This window comes from Amborella trichopoda, chromosome 8 (genome assembly GCF_054954075.1).
Source record: "Amborella trichopoda isolate Santa Cruz 75 chromosome 8, AtrichopodaSantaCruz75HAP2 v2.0, whole genome shotgun sequence".
NCBI lineage: Eukaryota > Viridiplantae > Streptophyta > Magnoliopsida > Amborellales > Amborellaceae > Amborella > Amborella trichopoda.
The window spans coordinates 6457604-6473748 of NC_142343.1; the positions used below are offsets into that span (position 1 = coordinate 6457604).

A 16145-nucleotide genomic window follows, 5' to 3' on the forward strand; every position below is an offset into this window, starting at 1 on the left:
TGGAAAAACCAAGAGAGACATTTTGATAATGTAGACACAAGAAGGTGAAAACAAGAATATTTTCGCAAAAGAATCTCTTGATTCTCTCCCAATTGGTTGGATCATAGTTGTAATGATTTGTTTAATGGGTGAGTTCTTTGGCTCAAGTCCAATATGGGTTATTAGAACCATGGAATACTGAAGCATCTAATTCGTTCTTGAATGCTCCATTAGCCGGAGAGATATAAGCTCAATTGGTAGAGCTCCGCTCTTGTAATTTTGTCGTTGTGATTACATGTTGGATGTCTAATTGTTCAAGTGGCAGTGATAGTATTTTGTACATAAAATGGAGAATCATTTTTTTTAAAAGGATGTGGTTTCTATAAAGTTACAACCTTAAACAATTGCAACCTTAAAAAATGGCTAAAATCCAGTAGATCTATAAACATATGAAAATCTTGAAAATGAACTGTCTAAATAACGTATCGTAAGATGTACTATTTCTTAGACTCAAAATCTCTTTTTGTTTTCATATTCATGCATTTCGAAGTCGAGATGATCAATTAAAAGGTTTTTCAATATTAAAACAATTTTTTTCTAAAAGATTTTTGAGATGCACCTTTAATTCTACATTTTAAAGTTTCAATCTTATATAAACATTTTTTTTTTTTTTACATAATAATGGGAAAGAGGGCCAAAAACATGTGGATCTCAAGAACATAGAGGAAGTATTCGTACCCGATAATTTTTCGTTTCAAACGTTTTAACTCATCTTGAAAGCAACGGAGAAATTACGTCATACGACGCTCAAGGGAACAAGAGTGATGTTGAATCTGTAAACCACCAGGAAGAAAAGCTGTGCGCTGACTCATACTTAACCATTGCCTTAACTTCCATGCACCTATTCTTAGAACCTTTGAATAAGTGTGGGCTGTGATGCAAGGCGTATCCCAAAATTGTAGGTTTCCTCTCTCACCATAAAAAAAAGTCTGAAAAAGTTTTAATATTATAAAAATAAAAAATAATTTAAAGGGCTTCCCTTTGGGCTGGGCGGCGCCACTCAGCCCGACTTAAAAAAGTAGGACTTTGGCCGCAAACTATAGCTTGAGAGCTAGGCTAGGGCCAAGCCTGGTTCGGCGAGGCCATCTTTTTCCTTGTTTTACGGTTTATTTTTTTTTTCAATTTTTATTGGCCCCTACTAGCCCAGCCCTACGGGGATAAGGCAGACCGGGGCCACGGCTGGCCTGGTCCATTGGCAGCTGCCCCGGTCCATGACCACCCTCACATAGGGCGCAATGGGCCAACGACCTAACTTCTGTGGCCTGAGAGCCAGTGCAGGCCAGCCTGGCCCTACCATAACAGAGCTAGGGCTGGCTTAGAGACAGGACGGTCTAAGGCCGGGCTGGCCCAGCCGAAGGCCGGCCACTTGCCTCCTATACTATTACCGTTTTCGTCCCAAATTTGCTTTTATATTAAAAAATCAATATTAAGAAAGAGAGTCAATGGACCGCAGATCAAAGTCCAAGAAAATGGGCCTTCACATGGGGTACGATTCCTCCAAACAATCACGGCATTACACAATAGTTGATTTCTTTTAGTTACGCAGGTTAGGGTATGGGGTTTTTTTAAATTTAATAATTTGAAAGTTTGCTCCTTTCTGGTTTTCTTTTTCCCTCTATTCATCACCTCCTTCTTTTCACCCAAGTATCCATGGAAGCTTCTCTTCCACTCTTTGCTTCCTTCTCTCTCTAAGAACAAAAAGAACCTTGAAAAGTTTTGGCAACCTTTTATTATTTCAGGAGTCTTAGCTTCCTTCTCTCTCTAAGACGGGGGGAAAAAAAAAAAAAACAGAGAGAAAGAACCTGTTGTCCACCAGGACTAATGCTGTCTTCTGTCGCTCTAAAAACTAAAAACACCAGGAATAACCTCTGTAACTGTGACCCCATGAAACCATCCATGTCACTGCAAGCCTTGTTTCTCTCTCTTCTTGTAATCGACCTCAATTTCTCTGTCTCCAATGCTTTCAATTACTCAAACTTCAATGGAGCCAACATGACTCTATCAGGCTCTGAGATCACCTCAAGTGGAGCCCTGCAACTAACCAACAACTCTCTGAGAGTAATTGGCCATGCCTTCCATCCCATTCCTTTACAATTCAAAAACTCCTCAGAAGGCTCTGTATTCTCTTTCTCCACATCCTTTGTTTTCGCAATAAGCCTACCGAACCCCGAACCAGCTAGTGGATTTGCCTTCGTAATCTCTCGTTCAACCCAACTTCAAGGAGCTATGTTTGCCCAATTTCTTGGTTTGTTCAATGCAACGAGCAATGGAGACCCCAATAACCATATATTTGCAGTGGAATTCGACACCATCCAAAACATCGAGTTCCTGGACATCAACAATAACCATGTCGGTATCGATCTCAATAGCTTGCGGTCTAATGCATCGGCCCCTGCCGGTTATTACACACCAGATGGCCAAAACACCAACAGGCAAAATTTAAGCCTCAAGAGTGGAGACCCAATTCAAGTGTGGATAGATTACAATGGTACAGAGCAGCTGCTCAATGTGACTCTCTCTCCTCTTGGAGTATCAGGACGAAACAGCCGGCCTTTGCTCTCTTACAGGGTCGATCTTTCCTCTATTTTTCAGGAGTTTATGTACGTGGGATTTTCAGGGAGTACGGGCATGCTCGCAAGTTGCCATTTCATTCTGGGTTGGAGCTTTGAAGTGAACAACAGAGCTCAAGATTTAGATCTCTCTCGTCTTCCTTGGTATCCAAGAGTTATATCTTCATCAAGTAGTCGATTATCCATGGGTGCTAAGATTGGTATATCCCTGGCAGCCGTGTTCCTTGCACTATCTGCCATTGCATTCACTGTATACATTGTTCGATATCGAACAGAGAAGAAGAAGGTGGAAGAGTGGGAGTTGGAGTATGGGCCCCAAAAATTCACTTACAAAGAGCTCTATACAGCAACCAAAGGCTTCAAGGCCGAAAGACTAATTGGCTGTGGAGGATTTGGAGAGGTTTACAGAGGAGTTTTGCCCAACTCAGATTTGGAAGTTGCAGTGAAAAGAGTACAACATGAATCAGAGCAAAGGCTAAGAGAGTTTTTATCAGAGATACAAAGCATAGGGAGACTCAGGCACAGGAACCTGGTCCAGCTCTATGGTTGGTGTAGGAAAAACTGTCAGCTCCTCTTGGTCTACGATTACATGCGCAATGGTAGCCTCGACAAGTATCTGTTTGATAAGAAAGCGCCAGTTTTGAGCTGGGAGCAAAGGTATTGTAAGCATTAGATCTTCAACTTAGCGAAAACCACCTAATTTGTTAGCAAAAACCACCTAATTTATCTTACTGCCATCAATTGCGAAATAGAGTATATAAACATAAGCTCCTATAAATTTAGAGATAGATTTAAAGATGGAACAGAGCTTTAGTTTCTTGATACAAACACTGAAAAATTACAGAATATACTGATAATACAAGAGAATTTGACCCAGCCGTTTTCTCTTAGGTTGCACTTATATGAAATGTGAAATAATTTTAGCTAATAATCGTATACTCTCTCTCCCTCCCTCCCTCCCTCTCTCTCTCTCTCTCTCTCTCTCTCTCTCTCTCTCTCTCTCTCTCTCTCTCTCTCTCTCTCTCTCTCTCTCTCTCTCTCTCTCTCTCTCTCTCTCTCTCTCTCTCTCTCTCTCTCTCTCTCTCTCTCTCTCTCTCTCTCTCTGTATGTGTGTACAAATCACTAAATCTCAACTAACAGGTTCAACATCGTAAGGGGCGTGGCTTCTGGCCTCCTATACTTGCATGAGGAGTGGGATCAAGTGGTCATACACAGAGACGTGAAAGCAAGCAACGTATTGTTAGATGCTGATATGAATGGTCGATTAGGTGACTTTGGCCTGGCAAGGCTATACGAGCATGGTTCCGACCCATACACAAGCCATGTGGTTGGCACACTAGGCTACCTAGCACCTGAGCTAGCTCGAACCGGCAAGCCCACCACTGAGTCAGATATCTTCTCATATGGGGCAGTTTTACTCGAAGTGGTTTGTGGTCGTAGGCCTATCGAGCCTCAAGGATCACCAGGAGAAGCTGTACTGGTCGACTGGGTTTGGAAACTGTTCATAGATGGTAGGATTTTAGAAGTTATCGATCTGAGACTCGGGGATTGCTACATTGAAAATGAGGTGCTGATGGTGTTAAAGTTGGGATTGCTATGCTCACACCCAATACCTGGCTCGAGGCCAACCATGAGGCAAATTGTCCAGTATTTGGATGGGGGGGTTGAGTTCCCTGATCTTTCAGTTGATGATATGTTGGTTAGCAATACGGAAATTGAAGAATATGTTCGAACATATATGTCTTTGAACGATGGATATGGAACGACCTCATCTATAATGCCTATCTCGGGGCTCTCGGGAGGTCGCTGATAATCTCAATTTTCTTTTTTGGTTATGGAGTCTGTAATAAAATAATGCATCAATTTTCAGATACTGATAGTATGAAATTTTGTGGTGTAGTGGCATTATATCTTAAATTAAGGTGATTATAAGCTTTTATTAAAAGTTGAAAACCAGAGGAACTGGCCTCAAGCCATACCAGAATATGGTGAAGGAAAAATAAAATAAAGGTAATTTAATGACTGTGCGAGTAGTTTTTATGATGCTCATTTCTGGATTGTCTCACCATGTCTGATTATATGAAGTCATTGATTTATCTCCACCTTTTGGCATTAATGTTTAATTCCTCTGCATTCAACAATGGTAACAGCAATCATTAGAAGTTTGGAAACTACATATAGAGCATCTACTAGAGAGAGAGAGAGAGAGAGTTCTTCCAATTCATGCCGATGAGACTAATAACCTATGTTGGAATCCAGAGAATCCAAAGAGAGAGTGTGTGTGAAAATATACATCCAGATAGAAAAGAGAGAGAGACTCAAAATGGTTTTCTCAGTGTCTAAATAACCAGTGATCCGAATTGGGGATTGATCTAGACCATAGTTATTGGGAGCGGGAGAGGGAATGGCTCCGGTTCCGGGAGCAGGAGTGTCGGAGTGACATCTGCCCAAAGCTCCGGAGCTCAGGGAGCGAGTTCCGGTGAGGATAAAAGTAGCGGCTCGAGATCCCGTATGAACAGGGAGCGCGTTCCCAAAACATCGGGATCGAGATCCCTATTTAACGAGAATGTTTTCCATGTCAAATTGGATCGTGTTCCCATATTCATTAGGATCGTACTCCCATTGACAACAGGATTGCGCCCCCATCTAAGAATGATTGTGTTCCTATTTGGAAAGAATCGAGCTTCATTCAAGGAAGGATCGCGTTCTGTGCATGATTAGCCCACGCTCCTATCGCAGAACTCTATTTTTATGAAAATTTAGCTTAAAATATAATTATTTTATTTTAAAAATTAATTTTATTTAAGAAGTTCCTTTTAGGATGTTTCAGGAAAATAGGGATGGAGTTCTGGAAATGTAGGGATCGCGCTCCTAAAACTCTGGGAGAGGGGATCTAATTTATTCAAGAACGAGATCCTAAACTTAAGGAACGCGTTCCGTGCAGTATCGGGAGCGAGTTCCGTTGTGAACGGGATCGAGAACCCTAAAAATAGGAGTGAGCTCCCAAAAAGTAAGGAACGAGTTCTGATCGAGATCCCAACTGCAGAGCGCCGAATGGATTCCGAAGCGGGAGCGCCACCCTAGTTGGGCTCTCCAGATAACTATGATCTGGACTGGCCAAATCTCCCGGTTCCCACATGATAGATTTTCTATTATTTTTCTTTTCTTATTCGTTTGAACTTTTTGTTTTTAGGCTGATTCTCACACTGAAGAACCAGTCCAATTCGTTGATCCCAATTGAATTTCCAAATGGCCGGTTCACCTCATTGATACGAATTTTAAGTCACTCTCTTATTCCTATTCAGGGGTACCATTGATCAATCCAAGATTGAAATGAAGGTGATTTTTCTTTTTGTTTGGGGGGGGGGGGGGGGGGGTGTTGGGGGTGGAGAGAGAGAGTTGACCGTGGAAGTCTTTGTAATAAGTTTGCAGCTGAGTGGTTGGAGCTTAATGGGAATATGTTGTTTTCTTATTCCAAAACTTTTGACTATGCTATTCATGAATTATCAACCAAACTTTGAAATACACAAATCATCAAGCCAAGTAGGAAAATACAGAGAGCTACAATTGAAAGGTACTCTCATGGGACCAGAATAACTGGGGCCATTTATTACTATTGGCGCATAAAGGACTGGGTCTATCATCTTGATGCCAGCTTTCTGGTTTTATTAATTGGCCGACAATTTTAGTCATTTTCTTCCACAAAATCCTTCATGCATATCTCAATGGATCCACAATAAATAGAATAAACCACAAGAGCACTAGAAAAGCTTCTCTATAGTTGACCTAGAAACTCATTATCACCATGAATCAGAAGAACTTTTTTAAATAGAACAAAGGAAGAAGAAAAGGAAGTCTTTAGGATTGGTGGGCTAAAATTGATTGGAATTAAGCCACACTTTGGCCTTCCAAACCCTGAAATTCATCAACAGTGAGCCTGAAGTTTGGCCATTTTCCATCTGTTTTTTTTAAAAAATAGAAAAGTAGACTTATTTTTGTGTTAGTGGGGGTGGGTGGCTTCTGTAACTGAAAAACTTGAAGACAAGAACCTCAAAAAGTTGATCAAATTTGAATTTCTTCCACGAAATATTTTATTCCTAAAATTTGCAGCACACAACATAAGTAAGACATAGAACAAATTTCAGCCATGTTCTGTGTAAAATTGTTAATTATAGTATGAACAAGATGTTCTAGAAATTATAAAAATGTTATACATCATGGTTATTTTATTAATCTTGGTATGAAAGCAACTTCGGCGAAAGCCTGTCTCCATTCAAAGTGCCCATTTTATGTCCCTTTCCAGATTTAGACATAAAATGCAATAGATCTTGCCCTAGAGGACATTGCACCAATACAAAACAATCTAGACTGCATTGAATTAATGTCTATCTCTCTGTTTTTCTTTTGTGGATTCTTTTATGTTTCTTTTTTTGACTTTAATGGTTGATAAGTTTTAGCTGGAATCTTGTTAATGCTATTGAGTGATCCACATGCATTCATGTCTTCATTTCTTCCAAATCCATCCACCTCGTATGGCACAAGTCAATCAGCCATGGAAGACCCTGTTTCGATAAGTTCAACCAGCCATGGAAGTTACTGAGTCAATTGCTGCCTCCTCCTCTCTCTAAGAACCAAATCAAAATGAAGGTTTCCTGCATCTATGACCCCATGAGAAAACTAATCTCACCTTTGCTTCTTTCTTTTCTTGTAATCAACCTCACTTTCTCAGGCACCGATGCCTTCACCTTCTTGGGCTTCCGTGGAGCAAACGTGAGCTTATCCGGTGGCTCGGAGATCACGTCAGGTGGTGCCCTGCAACTAACCAACAACTCTCTCAATATCATAGGCCATGCTTTCTATGCCACCCCATTTCAATTCAAGAACTCGTCAGAAGGGGACACCTTCTCTTTCTCTGCATCTTTTGTCTTTGCCATCGACCGTCCGAACCCTTTTGCAGCGAGTGGCTTCGCCTTTGTGATTTCTCCGACTTCCACCCAGTTTGAAGGAGCCACCGGAGACCAATACCTTGGCCTCTTCAACTCCACGAGCAATGGAGATCCTCGAAACCATGTTTTAGCAGTGGAATTTGACACTGTCTTGAACGAACAATTCAATGATATTAATGCAAACCATGTGGGTATCGACCTCAATAGCTTAACGTCAAATATATCGGCCTCTGCTGCTTATTTCATAACAGAGGGTCAGAACACAAGCAGAAACGATCTCAACCTCACAAGCGGAGACATGATTCAGGTATGGATCGATTACAATAGCTCTGAGAAGCTACTCAATGTGACTCTCTCCCCTAATGGAATATCAGGAAGAAACAGCCAGCCTCTGCTATCTCTAAAGGTCAATCTCTCCTCCATCTTTGAAGACTTTATGTATGCGGGTTTCTCTGCATCCACAAGCAGCACGTTTGCGAGTGTTCATTACATTTTGGGATGGAGCTTCGAGGTGAATGGGAAAGCTCAGGATTTAGATTTCTCTCAGCTTCCCTCATACAAAACTGGCAAATCGTCAGGTGGGCTTTCCTTGGGTTTCAAACTTGGGATATCCTTACCACTCGTAGTCCTCTTTGTAACCATGCTTCTCATCTTATACCTCATCCAAAACCAAAAAGACAATGAGAACGTGGAAGATTGGGAATCAGGATATGGTCCTCGAAAGTTCTCGTACAAGGAGCTTTCCCGGGCCACAAAAGGTTTCAAAGATGAAGAGCTTCTAGGATATGGAGGCTTTGGGAAAGTTTACAAAGGGGTACTTCTAAGTTCAGGAGTTCATATTGCAGTGAAGCGATTCACTAGTGAATCAAAGCAAGGTATAAAGGAATTTGCAGCAGAGGTCTCGAGCATCGGCAGGCTACGCCATAGGAACCTGGTCCAACTTCATGGGTGGTGTAGGCAAAATGGTGAGCTTCTTTTAGTCTATGACTACATGCCAAATGGAAGCCTAGACAAGCTCTTATTTAAGGAGGATGGCCCAATTTTAAGTTGGGGGCAAAGGTATAACATCCTTAGGGGAGTGGCTTCAGCACTTTTGTATCTGCACGAGGAATGGGAACAAGTGGTGATACATAGAGATGTGAAGTCCAGCAATGTTCTATTGGATGCTGACATGAATGGGCAGTTAGGGGACTTTGGGCTTGCGAGGCTTCACGACCATGGTGAAAAGATGCACACAACCCGTGTGGTGGGTACATTAGGCTACCTTGCACCTGAACTGGCTCGAACTGGCAGAGCCACCACCCAAACTGATGTCTTCTCCTACGGCATCGTATTACTAGAGGTGGCCTCAGGAAGAAGGCCTACCAGGCCACAAGGATTACCAGAAGAAGGTGCCCTAGTAGATTGGATATGGAAGTGCTTTAAGGAAAGGAAGCTCTTAGATATGGCTGATCCAAAGCTTAGAGATCATTATGTGAAGGATGAAATAGAGATGGTGTTAAAGCTAGGGTTGCTATGTTCACACCCAGTGCCTGAGGCTAGGCCAAGCATGAGGCAAGTATTCCAGTTTTTGGATAGAGATATTCCATTTCCGGATCCATTTCTTGAGGGTATGGTAGCTAGCAACAAGGAAATTAAGGACTATTTTCACTCCTCTCTGTCTTCTACAGGAATTTCTATAGGTACCATATCTGCACTTTCAGGAGGTCGCTAGAAGCCTCAATAAATTTTGTCTTAACCACAATCTTTGCTTAAGGTATTGCTTGATCATTTTCCTTTTTTCTTTAGTTGAGATGGAATTCCTTTTGTTGGGATTTGTAACCACAAATAAGTTATAAAGTGTAATAAATTTATCAAATGAATATTACATGGGATCAATTTGTGTGACATTCGAACACATTTCCGTATGCTAGGAGTAGAGAAGATTCCTGTAACCCTTAGTAGTAATAGTAACTGGTCCGTGTGATGCTTAATTGTTCCTCTGATCTATTAATCTATTGGTGCTAGTAAAGGCCGACAACAATGGTTTATCAAATTGTTAGAGAATCCTCTGTAAAGAGTGGATTTTCCTTCTGAAGACCTCTGTTAAAAGCCAAGTTGGTTCTCTGACCCTTAGTAGTAATAGTAACCGGTCCATGTGATGCTTAATTGCTCCTCTGATCTATTAATCTATTGGTGCTAGTAAAGGCCGACAACAATGGTTTATCGAATCTGTTAGAGAATCCTCTGCACAGAGTGGATTTTCCTTCTGAAGACCTCTGTTAAAAGCCAAGTTGGTTCTCTGTGAAATAATGGAAGCATTCAAAAAAATTTATTCACCAGTTAAAATATTAACAGATGGCATGGTTTTAATGGGTTGATCTTAACAGTCACCCGGGAGTGAACCACATATGGCAAGAAATATATGACTAGTTTCAAAAGCACAAAAAATCAGTCACTCTGAAATTAACAGACGACATGATGGAAGTCTTAACAACCTAAATTTGGAAAATTCTTGACAAATATGGTCACAAAACTGATCTAGAATCACAAGGACAAGCATCGACAACGTTGCCTTCTTGTTCGATTGATGCTCAAATGCTTTAAATCCAAGTCATAAAAGATCATATGAAGCATGACTCCAAATTTCTTTTCGGTTTTAGATCATTTTATGAGGTTTCAATGTGCTGTTTATAGCTCATTCCAATTCATGTATCTTTATCAACATACGTCTACATTTTCCTACCATTTGGCACTTTAAGGTGTTCTTTAGAAATAGATATGAGAGTTTTGGGCATTAAGAACCAGATAGTTACTATGGAACAGATCGAACAAGTCCACAATACTTCTGTGCCAATTTGTGAAATTCGATCCATGTCTTGTGCATTTAGAAGTCCATTCCAATGCTCATTTTTAATCCTAGTCTGAAAAGTAGGGCTACTCAGTTCTCCACTTATGCTCTCTCTATGGGTGTAGACCTTGGATGTTACGCTGCAATTGTTAATCCCCAGCAAGCTTTGGTCACCCCCCATTGAAGTCTCACATGAAATTTCTACCATGGATGAAGCATGATACACTTCATAAATTTAGCCCTCTTTCATTAGTCACAAAAGGGATAGTATAATATACATCCCAATGCTAGGGTAGTTCTTCATCCTAAGGGGTACACTGTCTGTTCCTGATGATGAACGGTGAATATGGTGTAACCAAATGAATTTCCACCATACATAATTCACAATAGATTGTGGACACCTCCCGTAATGCACTATATACAGTAGACACACTCACACCCACACACACATAAGATTTCTCTATGCAATACACTACTGTTTTTTTTTTTTCCTTTTTTGGCTGGGGGTAGTTAATATACAACTGTTTTAAGGTACACAGCACACATTTGATTTTTTTCGTCTGTCCAGCTCAATGCAATACCACAAAGACAATCAGACAGAGATTTGGGTTTAATCGTTTGATTAATTTGTAGAAAACCATGGAGAAGGAGATAGATAAAGAACCATGGAGAATCAACTTAGGACATAAACAGTGCTTCATGTAAATAACTGTATCGTGCCATATCACTCTTTAATATGCTTAATACAAAGGGTATATAGAGACATAGTGATCTAGCCAAGCGCTGGGGTTTTCACAACGATGCCTGTGGCATCTACATAAAGGCGTACGCGACGAAGGTCGTAATCCATGGTAACGAAATAATCTGGTTTAACAACTTGCAACTGAACCATCGGCATGTCAGCTTTGATCTTCTTCTCAGCTTCTTCGACTGAAAGTCCTACCACTTCTGGCCATCCCTTCGCCCTTGGAGCCCCATGCCCTCGGGGGAAAAACCTTTGTGGTTCTCCTTGAACAACCGCATCCAAAACCGGACCTATTTAAGATTTTCATGAACTCCCTTAGACTGTATTCATGGACTGTGATAGTATTTTATTGAAAGAATTAAAAGGAGTAAAGAATCACTATTCCACATTGTCATGCGGTTTTTCTTGTTGAGAATTATGTTGGGAGGAAGAGAGATAAGATAAATGATGGGAAAAACTTACGAGTTTGATCGGTAGGCTCGCTTGGAGTAAGCTCTGTTTGTTGGTTCTCTTCTGCCATGACCAAGACAAGTAGTAGGCAACAAAGAAGGCGGACTGCTGGGGAGTGATTCATTTCATCAAGCTTTAATAGAACTGAGAGAGACAGAGAGATGCTAAAGTTATGGATTAAAAAATCTGCCGGCCTAGGGGCGTTGCAGCATTATTCTCGTAGAGGAGAGAGAGAGAGAGAGAGAGAGAGAGGGACGTGGATTAATAAACCGCCAGTTCGTGGCACTTTGCCGGCAGAAGTGGTGAAAGTGTTTAAAAAATGCAACCGTTGGAGCCATTCAAATATTTATAGGAAAAATCGATGTACTCGTCCATAATGAGGAAAAAATGTCCCTTCCCTGTGTCAGCTTTGGAGGAAAAAATGTCCCTTCCCTGTGTCAGCTTTGGAGGATAACATCATCATTCCTTACAAAAAAAAAAAAAAAAAAAAAAGACCGGTGAACGTCAAAGATCATCATGTCATTATCACATTTTTAATTTTCAACTAATCGCGGGGTCATCTGCATGGATATTGGTTTGTTATTATGCTTTATCAATAACATATTCTCCGTAAAGTCATAAGTTTTTTTTTATTTTTTTTACTAATTTCAAACATGTCTATATGAGTCTACCTCTTGCCTTTTTAAAGCCTGAAGTCCCTTATCCCAATTGAGCACTGTACAATGTACAATGACGAGAAGGCCCGAATAAGCCCTCTTACCACCAATTGCCTTCCCATTTTTGTCGTAGTCTTGCACCAGTTTTGCCACAGTCCTCTCAGGTCCTAGTTGAATCGGATAATTGGCCGACTCCAACGTTTTAAAAAACATCGAGTCGAATTGGACTCGTCCGGTTCGATTCGGAAATCGTGAAAAGGGGACCGGATCGCCCAAAAATCAAAAATCGTCCGGTTCTAGAGAGAACCGGACGATTCTGTACAGTGAATCGCCGATTCACTGTACGGAATCGGAGAGTCCGAACAGTGAATCGGCGAGTCCCGTAAGGAATTTTTATTTTTTTTTATTTTATTTATTATTATTATTTTTATTTTTTTTAATCCATGATAGATTTTTTTGTAATACTTGATCGATTTTTTTGTAATCCATGATCGAATTGTTTTTATTTTTTTGTAATCCATGATCGAATTTTTTGGTTTTTTGTAACCCATAATAGAATTTTTTGTAATCCATGATCGAAATGTTTGTTTTCTTTTCTTGTAATCCATGATCGATTTTTTTGTTTTTTTTTTTTTTTTTTGTAACCCATGATAGAATTTTTTGTAATACATGATCGAATGTTTTGTAATACATGATTGAAATGTTTAGTTTTTTTTTGTAATCCATGATCGAAATGTTTGTTTTTTTTTTTGTAATCCATGATTGAATTTTTTGTTTTTTGCTTTTTTTGTAACCCATGATAGAGTTTTTTGTAATCCATGATTGAATTTTTTGTAATCCATGATCGAACTATTTTTTTCTTTTTTTGTAATCCACGATTGAATTTTTTGTTTTTTTTTGTTTGTTTTTTTTTGTAATCCATGATCGAATTTTATGTAATCCATGATCGAATTTTATGTAATCCATGATTGAATTTTTTGAAAATTTGTGATTTTTTTTGTTTAATCCATGATCGAATTTTTTTTTGTAATCCATGATAGAATTTTTTGAAAATTTGTGATTTTTTTTTTAATCCATGATCGATTTTTTTGAAAATTTGTTTTTTTTTTTTTTAATCCATATTATTCAAAGAGAAAACGAGAGAGATGATGATTCTGAGGCCACCCTATCCGAGCCATATTATTCACATATCGAGTCCCAACAGCAACAGTGTAGGGATGAGCACGAAATACTGTAAATTAAATGCTGAATGGCGGTTCATGCAGGGAAAGAACATATCAATATTCGCATATTCATTCAAAAACATGAAAATTCTTAATGGAGTACCCTCATTTTTTTATTGAATTCTTAAAAACCAATATTTATAATGAATTTTAATAATTTTTTCGAATTTTTTTTAAGCTTTATTCTGATCGATTCACCCGATTTCCGATCCGGATCACCGATTCGCCGATCCAGATCGGTTTTTTGGAAGCCCGATCCGGATCACCGATCTATTTTTTAAACCATTGGCCGACTCAATAGAATTGTTTACTAGTTAGAAATATTATAAAATCCAAATTTAATTGATTTATAAAAAATTGATATATAATATAAATTTCGATAGAACGGTTGAATAGGTGTGAATATCGAGATTTTGGTCCTCGTCTGAGTGCCTGTCATATTACAATAAAAAGAATGCATTAACATTCAATAAGTACATTCGTACTATTGAATAAAAGTCAATATTACATATAGATAAGCCAATATATACGGTATAAAACCAAACGAAAAGATGACTCCGGGTCGACTCAACCACCGCAACCAACGACTTAACGTAGATTGAGGAACAAAATCTAACATAAAATTTATCAATTTGCAATAAAATAAGATGTATTAAAGATTTGAAGCATTTTATAGAAAAATTAGATAACAAATGAACAAAAGCAACCTTACCTCTACAGCTACGGATGTTCCTCAAAACTCCATCGAAAAAGATAGTTTTAATGTTGAAAAACCCTTTGATTGATCATCTCAACATCGAGATGTATGATCATGAAAAACAAAAGTATTTTAAGTATAAAAAATAATGCATTTTACAACATATTATCTATACTGTCCATTTTCAAAAATTTCATATGTTTATAGATCTACTTGATTTTAACCATTTTTAAAAATTAAAATTTTATAATTAGATATAAAAATAGATTTTGAGATAATCCTAAGAACATTTGACATCAGAATTATATACCATGATAAATTTTGAAGGTGCACTTTACCTCTACAGTTAACGACGCATCCGTATGCCACCTGCACCCTTTTAAAAAAGGATGGTCTACAAAGAGATTATTTATCTTTTGTACATAGAGGTCACAATCATTATTGTCCCTTAAATATCAAATTGGGGATTGTACGAGTGTCACACACAAGTTCCAAAAAAAATTGCAGACCTTCACACTCCAAACTATTCAATTTGATATTTAATAAGTGATAATAATTGTGACTTCCATATACAAAAGATAAATGGTCTCCTTATAAATTGAAATACAAACAATTTAAAATAAATTTGTAAATTATTTGATTGTCATTCCAAAGAGAAAATGAAAACGTCATATGCATTTTTTAAGGTTTAAAGAACATAAGGCTTCAATGCAAAAACCTCGCCCCTTCTTTACGATTTACAATGGTTCTTGGAAGGCCTTTTTTTGGATTTACAACGGATCGATTCATGTTTAAATCGATCGATTGGGAGGGCCTTTATAGCATAGGATCAACAATCAATCGAAAAACACCTAAAATGAAGACATAAAAGTTGTTCTTTTCAAGGTTTCTTCAAATATTCCATGTTTTGATTATTATATCGACAATGTTATTTGCAAAAGTGTTCAGTGCATTAGGGCCTGCATATTTATTGTACAACAAAGGCATTGCATCTAAAAATCCTGTGCCGATTTTTTTTGGTGCAATCTACATCGTATGATTACATTAAAATGGGGCAAATTGTGGGGCTCACAATATTTTTAGTACGTAAAAATCCACACCAAAACTTTGATTTTTTTTATTTCCTAGCAAAGTCTCTCCTCACTCTCTTTCGCGCTACTAAGTTTTGAATTTTTGGACTTTTTGTAATTTTAAAAAAAGCTAATTACGCTTGTCATCCGAATCTTTTTCTAGCTATTTGGGGTGGGCTACAAGAATCATGATCCACTATTTTGCTTTATCAATAATCATTACTTTCAGTTAAATTATAAGTCACCATATCATTTTTGAAAAAAATCATCTAATAATTCTTCCGTAGTTCCCAAGTTTTGAGATTTAAAAAAATCCTCCATAGTTTTTCTTCTAACCGGAGTGGAAGCAAAAACTATGCTCCCAAACAAGCATTGCATACGTGGTCATATCTAAAATCGGCATTGCATACGTGGTCATATCTAAAATCCCAATCACTGTTTCAGTGCGCAACCCCTCTCTTTTTATGGCTACAATACTCTGACGGGTGAATATTAGGAAATGGGTTTTCTTTGTCTGTTTTTTATTTTAAACACTTGGCAAGCATGCAAAATATGTTATAATAAGGTTAGGGTATTTTGGTCATTAAAATAACTATTAAGAAATGGAAAAATTACATATATATCCGATATATTTTACGTTATTACATATGTATCAAATAGTTTCCATTATTACATGTATGTCTGTTTTTTATTTTTTATAATGTAATTTTTTAAAAAAGACATCTTTACTCTTTTTCGGATGTTGAACATCCGAAAAACACATACATACCCTTTTTCGGACGTTAAACATTCAAAAATTACATACATACCTTTTTTTTATTTTTTCTGATGTTGAACATCCGAAAATAGGCCAAAAGTTCATATTCCCATTTTTGGGTGTTGAACTTTTCAGATGTTTAACATCCAAAAATGATTTCGG

At 38.4% G+C, this 16145-nt stretch overlaps 2 protein-coding genes across 2 annotated transcripts; both read left to right on the forward strand.

The window, feature by feature from the left end:
- The first annotated feature begins 1580 nt into the window (after positions 1-1580).
- Positions 1581-4632, forward strand: LOC18436222 (L-type lectin-domain containing receptor kinase SIT2). Its single transcript, XM_006846244.4, has 2 exons — positions 1581-3266; positions 3750-4632. The coding sequence occupies exons 1-2, from the start codon at positions 1861-1863 to the stop codon at positions 4417-4419; spliced, it is 2076 nt and encodes a 691-aa protein (XP_006846307.2). The 5' UTR covers positions 1581-1860; the 3' UTR covers positions 4420-4632.
- A 2182-nt stretch (positions 4633-6814) lies between these two features.
- On the forward strand, positions 6815-9440 carry LOC18436221 (L-type lectin-domain containing receptor kinase S.4). The gene is made up of 2 exons (XM_088845624.1): positions 6815-9109; positions 9226-9440. Exons 1-2 carry the CDS (start codon positions 7251-7253, stop codon positions 9308-9310), a joined length of 1944 nt encoding a protein of 647 aa, XP_088701750.1. The 5' UTR covers positions 6815-7250; the 3' UTR covers positions 9311-9440.
- The last annotated feature ends 6705 nt before the right edge of the window (positions 9441-16145 follow it).

Excerpts from the sequence above, each read along its gene's own strand:
- LOC18436222 (XM_006846244.4), top strand. The coding sequence starts at position 1,861 with ATGCTGTCTTCTGTCGCTCTAAAAACTAAAAACACCAGGAATAACCTC. Across the intron at positions 3,267-3,749 it reads GTTTTGAGCTGGGAGCAAAG|GTTCAACATCGTAAGGGGCG; the intron begins GTATTGTAAGCA and ends CTCAACTAACAG.
- LOC18436221 (XM_088845624.1), top strand. The coding sequence starts at position 7,251 with ATGAAGGTTTCCTGCATCTATGACCCCATGAGAAAACTAATCTCACCT. Across the intron at positions 9,110-9,225 it reads GAGGCTAGGCCAAGCATGAG|GAATTTCTATAGGTACCATA; the intron begins GCAAGTATTCCA and ends TGTCTTCTACAG.